Source organism: Lasiodiplodia theobromae (genome assembly GCF_012971845.1).
Source record: "Lasiodiplodia theobromae strain AM2As chromosome Unknown scaffold_17, whole genome shotgun sequence".
Classification (NCBI taxonomy): Eukaryota; Fungi; Ascomycota; class Dothideomycetes; order Botryosphaeriales; family Botryosphaeriaceae; genus Lasiodiplodia; species Lasiodiplodia theobromae.
Window position 1 is genome coordinate 584647 of NW_023336377.1, and position 12431 is coordinate 597077.

General features: G+C 49.6%; 1 protein-coding gene across 1 annotated transcript; it reads left to right on the forward strand.

Annotated features, from left to right (window-relative positions):
- Positions 1-8312: 8312 nt before the first annotated feature.
- On the forward strand, positions 8313-9441 carry LTHEOB_6099 (Peptidase family m3; the record flags this gene model as incomplete). The annotated part of the gene is made up of 2 exons (XM_035515317.1): positions 8313-8634; positions 8741-9441. The coding sequence occupies 2 exons, from the start codon at positions 8313-8315 to the stop codon at positions 9439-9441; spliced, it is 1023 nt and encodes a 340-aa protein (XP_035373230.1).
- Between the last annotated feature and the right edge of the window lie 2990 nt (positions 9442-12431).

The following is a 12431-nucleotide window of genomic DNA, read 5'->3' on the forward strand; positions in this document are numbered from 1 at the left end:
CGTGTTTCCTAATGCATGTTGCGAACTGGGCCGACGGAGCTGAGCTTGGTCATGGTTCCGGGTGTGTTAGTTGGCTATGTAGAAACAATTGTTGTCAAGCAGAATGTCAGATACATAGCATTCTGGTAAAATGCGATTTTTTTAACCGGATACACTATACAATGGTGATTTCAAACGTTGCTGGCTCTGTATCCTGCACCTTTTGCATGTCTTTGATGTGTGGTACTTCACCAAAGAGTCTATCTTCCCATTGTTGTTTCCAGTGTTTTGTCCCTTTCTCATTCTCATCTCCTTCCCGACTACGGTCAGATGTTACGAGATATTCGAAGTATCCCACACGCGAAAATTCAGTGTATCCGGGTTTGCTGAGGTTTAAGAGAAGGCCAAAGAATTTTGTCTTGCGTCCAAAGTATTCAATTCGGGACGCTAGTGGAAGGCAGTAGAAATCGGCCATGGAGGCTTCCTTGTCATCGAAACGGACCAACGCTGCCTCCGTTTCTTCCCAATCGAGGGTATTATCCTGCAACCGGCCGCTTTTCAAATTGTCAAACTTGAATTTCCTCAGACACCCGTGGATTTTGACCTTGCCACTTTCTTCGACACAGTTTCTTTGGTTGTGAGTCTCCGTATCGGCCTGTACAACTTTAGCAATCCTTACTCCTATGTCTTGCCAGTGCAGAAAATTCACTGCACCATCAACAGTTGCCCAGGACCAAGAAGGTGTCCGGGAGCCTGCCGGTCGAGTCGCACATTCCGTACTCGCAAATTGAAAGCTGCGCTCGGAAGCTGTGTTGCCTTCTATCACCGGAATCTCAGGACCTACTTCGTTAGCACTTCGCGTTCACCAGAGTAGACGTTACTAACTCGTAATAGGGTGGTAGAAGATGAGGCGTGGTCTAGTTGTGATTGGTGGGCCTGAAAGGGACAATTCTGTGTAATTATTCAAGCCGTGAAGACCCCATCTCGAATCATTCTCCACGAGCTTGAACTCAAAAAAGATCTGTTCGGGATATCCGCTTAGGATGATTCGCTCGTCGGCCGTGAGTTGACCCCACAAAAGGTAGCATGAATGACAACGGTCATCTACGGCTTGTTTGAATTGCGCGCCAGTGGGATGGAATGCGTATTCCTTGTCGTAAAGTGGAGGACCGCCCCCGTATAGAAGAAGACGGGGGAACTTTGCCCGGCCAGAGAAGATTGAGGCACAAGCTTCGCAAAACATGATCAACACCACAAGCCGTACTTTTTCTCCAAGGGCAGACACTGATTTTAAAGTATCTTATCTACTAGTCTGTGTTGCTACCATTCGCTTACACGTGTGGGGTTGGCGATCGTTAATTCTGTGTGCGCCGGTCACGCGTGCGACTGGGTTCCGATGAAAGGGCGATGAAAAAAAGTCTGTTGACCAATAAAGGCCTAGGAGTCATGCATTAAACTAGTCATGCTCGCCGTATGATTGCCTATATCGGCTTCAGTGTGTTGGCGAGTCATATCTCTGCATGACTAATATGTTGATTCCGCAAGAGCTGCCTTCGCCGCTACTTTAATGCATCATCACCACAATCTGCATCATATACGTGTGCGGACGCCTTTTCACTAACCTGCTCAGACTTTTACTGCGCAGAACGGCTGAAAATTTTATTCGTGAGTTGTTGCGGCCTGCTGGGGTTGGTTTATTCCGACGATAACGCTGACACCAGAAATAGGAATGACATCCGATGATGACTGACGGTGCTACGGAGTAGTCAATGCGCGATGGAGCGATGAACAGACGTGTCTAGGACCGTGGTCGCTACATTCTACCCACTAAATCGTTGTACACAGCAAAGATTCTACCAATCATGAATAACTCCATTCCCCTCTATAGGCCCCGTAGCGCACCTGTACAGTGTTTCGCACAGCATTCACTCCATAAGATTACCTAGATCCATTCTTCTCCACGGCGGTTCCCGGAGACCATGGTGTGCTAGCAGAGCAACTCGCCGACCCAGTCAACCCGGAGCCTTTACTTCCACGGATGCAGGAAATGCATGGACAAAGTATGATTTAAGACCTGCACCACCTCTTCCGCACCCTCATTACCAACACCAATTTCTTCGCAGCACCAAACATGCTCGACCCCTTGAGTGGAACGATCACTGTCCATCGGCAACGTCACATCCAGAGTCCATTGGCTACACGTATAATTGATACCGTTCTCTTGGCTATGGCGATCTGTGCGGGCGTGCACTTTGCTTTGATGCCCAAAGCACTTATACTGCCTAGAGATCCGGGGAAAGCTGCATCCAAGATGGACTTCTTTGCACAGAAGCTCGAGAGAGCCTTTAGGGAAGAATCGGTTTCACTGCCCACTACACAGTACGAAGCCGATTCATTTATTATCGCAACAAATCGGGAGCTGAATATGTTGTCCGGATTGATTCCTTTTTACATTAATTTCATTCATTCATGCCCAGATGGATATTGGATATTTTGAATAGTTTGCAAAATGTATATTGCTTGGGGAGATGGTTCAGAAAAGTTAACGAAACTCAACTCAATTTATTTCCAGCATCCTCCATCCTTCGTAGTCCGCTAAAGCAGCAATGGTATCAAAGCCTCTTGTTCGCTCTTTAGAGCTCTCTTCAAAGCACTTTCTCCTCTAAGCCAATGGTGGCGCCGTAATTGATGAGGGACTGAACCAATTCTCTGTTGCCAGTTCTCAAAGCTCGGGAAAGCGGGGTGTCTCCATAGGAGTCAAAAACATTAATCCTCGCACCCGCTTTCAGTAACTGGTAAAAGACTTTCCTTGTTGCTGGAAAACCTACGACTGATCTGAAGAGAGGAGTCTGGCCGTTCATGTCCATCATCTCTACTGAAGCACCCCGTGCAATCGCCAGATCCAACAGCTCTGCGTTGCGTTTTCTAACGGCATAGTGGACAATACCGTTTCTAGAGCCCGTGCCAACATCAAGACCCACTCCAGCCTTAACAAGAGCCTCAACTACTTCCTCTTGATCAGTAGATGTTGCCAGACGCAGCACGTCATCGTAATTGTAATTCGGATTTTTGCACTTCATCGGTGCTCCCATGCGGATGATCTCGTGCACTAATGATACGTCCTTGGTCTTGATGGCCAAGTAAAGGGCTGTTTCGCCACGTGGGCCGAGGGGACTCAGATCCACCATGCCTGTAGACAACAGTTTGTGTGCAGTTGATGTTTGATTGCAGCGGAGAGCCCGATATAACGGTGTCCGGCGCTTCGAATCCCGCGGGTCGACCTCTTGCGGATTTTGACCATGGGTTGCAAATAGACGATCCAAAGCACTGTCTGTCCCAGCTGCCGCCAGCAAATGTACGAGTCTTGAGCCTTTACAGAACCATCCATCCATTTTAAACCCAAGAAGGTCAGCGCATTTCCTCCAGGTCCTTACAAAATTCCTCTCGTTCGGCCAGCGAAACAGATCCCAAAGGTCGTCCTGAGGCATTCCCTCAGATTCGACGGCTTCGAGATGGAACTGTAGGGATCGAATGGCATAATTCGCAAGGGGAAATTTATCGCCCAACCTACGTGCCGGCGCAAATTGGTCTGCGACAAATGACCGAGCTGATATCGCTGTTGGAAAAGGATACTTGGCGACATCGTCCATTGCCATATACCGAATACATGAGCGGGAAATCTGGAAATGTCCGCGAGCGGCTACTGAGTAATAGTCGTTCCTTTCCAAGTCCTGGAGACCACTGTTCAGGAAATAGTCCTGGGCTGACTGGTGAATGAACTGTACCCTGTTGTTGGTAATGTACACAAGGCCTCTTGAAAGACTTGCCACGACTTTCTCGAGGTCTTTGAGTGTGTCAGTGTAGTATTCTCCGGATTTGTACTGAGCAGAAGTCCTATGGCCCATGTATGCATCTATCGCCAGGGCGTGTTGTAACTCTTTGGTGGTAAGGGGCTCTCGTGACTCTGAGAAACAGACCCACTGCAAAAGTTTCACGGCTTGAGGTCGTGAATCGTGGTCAATGTCTGCCACGAGAGTTGCATAGAGATTTTTCAGCTCTCTTGGGACCTCTTTGATTGTTTCCATGATTTTCCGAATCCGGGTACCCTCCACCATCTTTTGGTCAAGTGCCTGCGCAGCAACCAAAACGGCCCACTGAAAGACGCCCTGCGCTCGGCTTGAGATCTCTTTAATTATCTCACTTCTTCCACCTGAAGGAAGACCTTTGAGATAACTTTGAAGAAAGGTGTTGATGTCTTTGTGATTTTCGTCCTCAACGTTGATTCTGAACTCTTGGTAAAGGCTGAGGGTTGGATAATGTCGACAAGAAAAGCAAACTCGTAGACTCCCGTGAAGTTGGCCAGAGTTTTGTGCCAGTTGGCTGAAATAATTCGCGAGCTCTATGGCGGGCTTCTTCCCACATTCGTCCAGCGCATCAATGCAGATGGTTATGGGCTGTTTGCAGGAGGCTTTGGGCAGATTGGACGTCATAAAGGAGCGGAGATATCCCTCTCCCCAGTTCCACTTCTCTGAAATCTCACCCATCTTTAGGTTTCTCTCTTGGTAGACTCTGGTCAATATTGACAGTTCCTCGGGGAGACATGCCAGCAGTTGGTTTAGAAGAGCCCGAAAAATTCCAAGAGGTTTTCGCTGATACGGGCTCCCGCGTCCATGGACAAAAAATGTAGCAACCAGCCCATTGCGCCATTGGACCCCCTCTTCCATATCTTGCACGATATATTTCATCAGTGTTGACTTTCCAGCACCAGGCTTTCCTTGTATCCACAGCACTCCAGATGACTGTTGGAGCCAATTGGAATACTGAGGGTGTTTTGTTACCCACTTGCACGTCCCATTCAATCTCGCTTCTGTTATTTCGTCTTGACGCCAGAGTTGTTCCGGGAATGCTAGTGACTCCAGACAAGCTGTTGATTGTGTTAGTGCTCGAAGCCCACGGGTTATTTCCGGTGGTACCTACCTTGTTCTTGCGGCGACAGTTCCGTCAGGATATCTTCGGAAGTTAGCTAAGTTCCCATCCAGCAATTTCATAAGACTTTTACCCGTGCTTCTTTCCATGTGCCGCTGAGGTACGATATTTTTCGCACCTGCATGGAACAATTTGAGACGTTCGAGAACAACGCGATACACCGGATCATCAGTTCCCGTGAATTTGACCATATCCGAATGGCTCCGATTGACGGGATAGATGAAGGGGTGACTGGACTCCCAGTGGCGACCGTGCGTTGCTGAATTTGCGTCGACCAAGACGGTAGAAGTTCCGTCCATCGCCCACCTCCCATTTACCTAAAACACTACTGTAAATGACCGAGTGTTTAGTGCTGGAGCCCAATGATTACCTTAACCGCAGTTGGAGATTCTAGAGTCTCATAAAATGAAATTATCACTGAGTCTTGGAGACTAAACGCCAACGGAAACCGCTCCTGCTGGTACCTCAATACCTCCGAACCTTTCCGCAAGGTATGGAGGAGGTGCTGGCTTGGATTTTGCCCCGCCATAGGAAGCAGGGTTTCGACTGCCATCCCCTGGTTTGGAACTCCAAAGAATAGAATTCCGTAGATTGACTTTAGATTGGCCTTGTCAATTTCGTCACTCTCCGCCATTTGGATGATTGCCTCAAAACAAGATCAGCTACTCCTTTCGTGAGCATTAGGAGTGGATTTCATACATCTTTGATCACAGTTCCGCCAAGACTGTGCCCTATAAGCATCATTGGCCTTTGTGTACTGGAACACTTTTGACAGTTAGTTGAAATTCTGTAAAGTTCTGTACTCAGCGTACCGATCCATCTTGTCTAATGCTGCGCAGTCCTTCACGAAGTTGGATCCCCAGATCTCGAAGACCCTGAAATGATTTGCTGCCAATGATCGACGTATCGTAGCCGTAGATGAGAATTCGTGCCCGTGGCATATCTTTGGAAAGGGCATCGCGCAGCCACATGAAGGTTCCGCCCTTTTCTTTGAATGACCCGAATGCGTGGCCATTAAGGCCAGAAAGAGCAATGATGCTGCTTGAAATCAGTTCTTGCGTCCAACAAGCTTACAGGAGCCGCCTTACTCCGTATCACAATCAGAATCCTTCTCGCGATGCAGCGGTGTGAAACCCAGAAAATGAGTGTCCAACGTTGGACGACAAATTTCTCCATTGTGCCCACATACTTCGAATCTCCATTCTTTCCCGCCGCTGCGGTAGCTTTTCTCTCTTTGCAATGCTACTGGATATTGTGAGAAGGAAAGGGTAGCAATGCGGTCTGCTGGATCATAGGGGCTGCAGACGATCGAATGTACGCTGATGAAAGTACTGTCGTCAAGAGAAAGCAAGTCTTTGAGAAGTACTTGCACACCCGTTGTTGTGTCAATCCAATGTGGTATGTGTCTTAGTCGGAACACTTTTCCAGTCTCATCAACATGCGCCGAGGCTCGTGATGAGGAGAACCGGTCGGACAAGAAAGTCGGCTGCAGAGGACCTGCAGTTTCTTTATTTGCTATAAGTGTCTATTAATTGTAATTTTGAAAGATTCACACTGACCAATGCGACGCTCAGGAGGCGGACTCTGCTGCCTCTGACGCTTAGGCAGACGAGCCGATGTATCGCTCTCATCATAGAGATCTCGGGGTCGCTTGAGACCGTGTCCGCAGGCAGGTGGAGGCGTCATGATGCGGAGATATCCATATGCGAGCAGCGGATTGATGCAATCAGTTAGAGAAGTCAAATTTTCGTAGAAAGGCTGAACTTACGATGGGCGATGGATGCTTGGCGGTACCCCGCCTTTATGCAGCAATAGTAAGCAAACTGGGAGTCACATGTTATAATGTCACTTGGTTACACAAAAGCAAATTCTGAAGATTCGCCGTCAATGTTACGCTGTGTCGGAAACAAATATGATTTTCGAATAGGTCTTGCGTACACAACGGGACAGACGACGCAATGCAGACTCATCCGGACTATCTGACACTGGGGGAGAAGACCTCCCAATATGCCACTATCAGTCTTCTCGTTCTTATTGCGCATACGCACGATTGGCGTAATTCATGCGTCCAGTCGCGCGCGCTCAAAAACGACGATGTGCCACACTGGCGGCGACTGCAATCGTTCTGGGAATGTTAGACAACAGCATCCTTTAGACCCCAACTCTACCCCATGTCCCGAGCCAAGCACTTCCACAATATGTATATCAGGATCTACTTCCACTATACTCCAATTTGGCTGTGTTATAAGGTCCGCTGCGTGTCGCTCCCGGCGGCGCTGGCGTCGAAGGTAGAATACTACTGCAGAAATAGCGATGAGACAGACAGACGACTGTAACAGTATCAGCAATAGCAATGGTTACGGATAAAGGCTATCAATGCTCGCGGTCTGCGTTTTTGTTGCGTTCAGTCGTCATGGGTGTCGATCTTGGAGTTGCTGCCGGGATCGATGGGGCGGGTGAAGCTGACTTCGAAGCGGTCGTGACTGGGCCAACCAAATCTTGCTCGTGCCATTTTATCTGAATAGGGGTGCCAGTAGCCCAACATTGGTTGCCGTATAGCTGACTGTGGTGTACTGAATCACCAACTGTGTACCTCCATCTTCCGTGCTTTACTTAGATTTCTCACCAAATAGGCTAGCTTTATTTCTAAGTATATCTCTTATTAGCTTGGTACTAGCGACACCCTTCGTACTACACCCCAATCATCGCTCCACCGCCAGTTGGGGGGTGCGGCGTATGTACGGGTGCGGCGTATGTACGGGTGCGGCGTATGTACGGATGCGGCGTATGTACGGGTGCGGCCTATACGAGGGTGTGGCTTAAGCAACAATCTATACGGTAGTGTGTTCCGAGTGGCGCAAGCCTTGGCGACCGGACTGAAAGCTTTATAGAAGGCGCCATGGCCAGGCTGTGCACAATTCTGAACGTGCCAGCCAACCATAATGTCATTCTTCTCCAACACAAATGACAACCTTCACTTCGGGTCCCTTAATATAGTTCCATTCTTCGTTTTTCCTCGCCTACCGGACATCGTGTCCGAGTGGGCCGCCATAATCCCGCTCGTCGTTCACCTCGCCAACCACAGAGACGATTACCAAATAGCCGGCAATGTTGCCTTGCTTGGCAGGCTATCCGTCAACATGTTTCCAAAGCTAGGAACGCTTGCCAGTGTCTCGCGCCTGTTGAAACGGACGCAGGAATTCCTCGATCAAGCCAGCACACGTGGAGGCTCTAGCAGCACTGTGTGGGATGTTCGATGGGGAAGCGTCTTTCCCTGCGCCAACGGTGCGGCAAATGAGATTATTATACGACACGTACAGGCTAGGACTAAGCACGCTCCGATAGGAATGCCGGAAAAGGTTGACGTACCGGAAGAGAAGCTCCCCCCTCCAACCGAGGTTACCATCCCCGATCGAGTTACGAGCGAGACTAGGGGCGGAGGTGAGGCTTCAACTACGACTACGGTAAAAGTTGTGACAGCGGAGAAGCCTGCTCCAACGCATTTCCGCCGATATCAAACCCTGCATGTATACCAATTCCGGCACCGGAAGCCCAAGAAGCTCCTCAGCCGAAAACTCGAGCAGTTCTTGCTCCTGGTCCCATGTCGCATTATCGCTTTTGCGGTTCTCATTGGCATAGCTGCTGTCTTAGTTCTGTGCGGCGCATACGGTAAGCAACCAACGCCTTTCAGCCCCTACAACCTCCACCCCCGCCCCCAATTAAAAAAGAAAAACACCGCAGCGAAAAAGGTAGCAGCTCTGCTGAATGCAAACAGGTACCGCCGCCATCGTCACGTGCAGCGCAACATCCCGCTTCGCAACGCAAAGCATCGCAGTCCAGCGTCCGCCCGGCTATCTCGAAAATAACGAACACGGGGGCGACGGCGCCTGCATGCTTGTCGCAACGCACCAAAACGCTACGGAGTGGCATCTCTTCACGGGCGAGCGCGCCATCGTCGACACGCTGCTCAACAAAACAATGTTCACCATTCCCCACCAGCAGGCCGCCGGCCCCGTCGCGGTGTGGCTGCGCCTCGCGAACGTCCTGCAGCTGCTGGCCATGACTTTCACGGCGGCGCAGAAGGACTGGGACGGCGTCTGCCTTGTCGCGCTCCTGGTGCTGAGCGTGATCAGCCGATGGCGCCTGCGTGAGGGTAGCCTCGCCGGCCGGTGGCTGGCTGACGCCGGTGTGGAGGTGAAGCTGACGAGGTTCAGGTTCTCTGGCCGCTTGGCTATGGTGGGGGCGGTGGAGATCTTTGGTGGTACAGGTGTTACGACGTGGATGGATGATATCGTGGCACCGCATCCGCGGCGGGACGCCTGGTTGAGGCGGATGCAGGGGGGGGATATTGCGGATGATGGTTGGACCAGGCATGACCTGGCAATGATTGAACGTAACGCGAGGCTTTCGGTTGATGCAGCTAAGATGATGGAAAGAGAGCTGAGCAAGGCAAACGCGAAGTATGACAAATCATAGTGGAAGAAAAAGGACAAAGGATGCTGATCGGCATCCATTGGCGAGCACACCCATTTATGTATATAAGTAAAACCCCGCCCAGTATCTTAGTATGCACAGAACTTTCAGCACCATAAAACCTCTCGAATGGCCGAAGAAATCCAGCAGGGCACATTTACCTTCACGCCCGATCGTGTAAGACAGGTCTTACAGAGAAATCTTTGTCCCGAACTTCCGGCGGGTACTCGAGGATATCCCATAACATTCAACCCCGTATCAACAACCTCCTATTTTGACTCTGATGGTGTCTCAAACCCCTACACGGAGAGTATCCGTCAAACGCACATCCGAAAATGGTACGACGAGTATCTTGCCAACCTGGACGCATCCGATGGATGCTTGGAGCGTTTGGACTCGGTTTACTCAGGCCTTTTAAGATGCAATTTCCGGGTTGCGGGACAGGACTTCGATCGGATAGTCGATGAGACTTGCGCACTTCTATCAAGACTTCCTGCTGTTCCACCGAGCCTAGGATTGCAAGTTGACCTGTCCAGTCTTGATGCAGGCTTCTTCCTTCCCGGATCGCTCAGGACTTGGGAGAACCTTCGTCTTGTCCGCTTTGTCGATATCAACGCCATCCGCCTGGCTTTGAATATTTTCATTGAAGACCAGTCAACATGGTGGGGCCCTCGCGTCGTTGACTTGCTGGATACTATGAGCGAAATGGTTCAATTCGGCCTCCAGTGTTCACTCCAAAACAATTCAGAGCGACGGACTTTACTCACTATATTCCTATGGACCTCGCTACACAGAAGCATAACGATCCACTTCTATTACACTCTTGAGAGCCAGTTTGCATGTGGATACAACTACTACCTGAACAGCGACATGAAGCTTTGGGGAAAGCATGTTTTTCAACAAGGTCATCGTCCTGGGGTAAACATCCCAGAACCGAGCAGGGCTATGTGCAGATGTGCCTTCGAGCTCCTGCGCTCAGACTGCGCATCAATTGCACTCGACTTTCGCCACTTTTATAGACGGTATGCCGAAGCGTTGGAAGGTCAGCCTCCCCGGTGCATCATTAAGGATGACGGGACGGTCATGGAGCAATGTACAGGAGACAACCCTTACAAATGCTTAAGATTCAAAGGCGCCAAAATCGAGAATCAATCAGCACACACCGCATTCTGTACGAGACATTGCGAAAGGATGTTCTGGTCCGAGGAGTCTTTTAGAAAGGTTTCAGGTGCCCGAGCCGTCTGTCTAAGAGAAACAACGAATGACACGTTGGTCTACTGTCGGGCATCCAAGCAAACAATGGCCATTTCCCACGTATGGAGCCATGGTCAGGGCGGACGACCAGAGAGAGATCGTGGGACCGGCTTTAACAGATGCCTCCATGAACGATACATGCGAATTGCGCAGCAATTCCATTGTAATTCCTACTGGATGGACACACCTTGCATACCCGACAACCATCAGCTACGAATCGAAGCTATCCAGAACATCAACGGTGTTTTTAAAGAAAGCAAATTGACCTTAGTCTGCGATAGAGATCTTATGCTAATCGATGCGACACACCCTACACTGGAAGTTCAAGAGCGTATCCTAGCCGCCCTTCTCGTGTGCGACTGGAACCTCCGGGCTTGGACTCTCTTGGAAGCGATTCGCGGCCGCCATAATATTTGGCTGTTGTGTAAGGACGACAAAGTTATCTCCTTCTGTGAAACGCTTAAGAACGTCCATCGCAACGGCAGTATGGCTCTGTCCAACTTGTTCATGACGTCACAGCATCTTCTTCCAGCTTACAGACCTCGCGACAGCACAAACGTGGGGGGCATGACATCAATGGTTGAAGGGTTCTTGACCGTCGAAGAGGCCGCCATGATGCTCAGCCATCGCCATGCTAGTCGTCCTGAAGATGAGATAGTCATCTGGAGCCTTCTAATTGGTGACACTGTCTCAAACAGTGCCCTCGAGTTCTGGGAACATCAAAAGTTGGTAATGACCGGGTTCCTAGTATCAACTATCCCACGATTGAGCCAGACAAGGTGGTCGTGGGCACCAGTCAGACCCGATATGCCTGAACAGGAGTATAAAAAGGGAAGCGACAAAATCTGTTTTCCTCAAGACGGTGTGGGGACCCACTACGGGCTTGTGGTCGATGAGGGCCTCCGTGCTCTCTGGTTTGTCACCGAGTTACCAGATCGATCAGGGTCTATGCTAGGAAATCTGCTCGACTTCTTTCTTGGCCTGGTGTCTCCACGCCATTCGCTTGCGAGGCAACTCCGTCATTCTCACTTGCTGCATGACCGTTGGGGCGCACTGCTGATACCAGCTAGTGATAGAGATAGAGACATGCCTGTTGTTGTACGGGAAGCCTCGGGGAATCCTCTCTTTATAGTTGCTGGGACAAATGATGAGAACAAGAGGAGCTGGTCGTGGAGAGGCGTGGTTGAGATAACGGATGAAGATGCCTCCAGTCTCCCTCGTTCCACCCGGAAAACAATCATTCTCTGCTGAAACTGTACCAAGAAGAGATCAGAGGATCAAAAGAAGGCAAGAAACACTGTATATTTCTTTCGTGCGCTTCAAGCCATTCAAAACAATATATAGTAGATGATCCATTTATTAATTGATCATAAATAATAGAATATATCTATATCTCAGTCGACATCCAGAAATGGGGCGCTAGAGTATTAGTGGTAGTGTTTAGATCTGCAATCTGCTTGACGCATATCTCTGTTAGTTTCTACATGTCAGAAACGATCCTTTGAAAGGGCTCTTCGGAGCATTCTTTTAGTCCCCAACACTTCTCTCTTTTTCTTTGTGTTTATATACCATCATGTCTTTTGCTTACTCATCAGACAACCCAAGCATAGACGGTCTACCGTCTATCCTTCTCTGTTCCTCCGCTTGGTGTAGTTGGTTTATCACGTTTGACTGTAATATCTCGTTGCCATCAAAAGGTCCCTAGTTCGATTCTGGGAGCGGAGACAACCAACCATCTC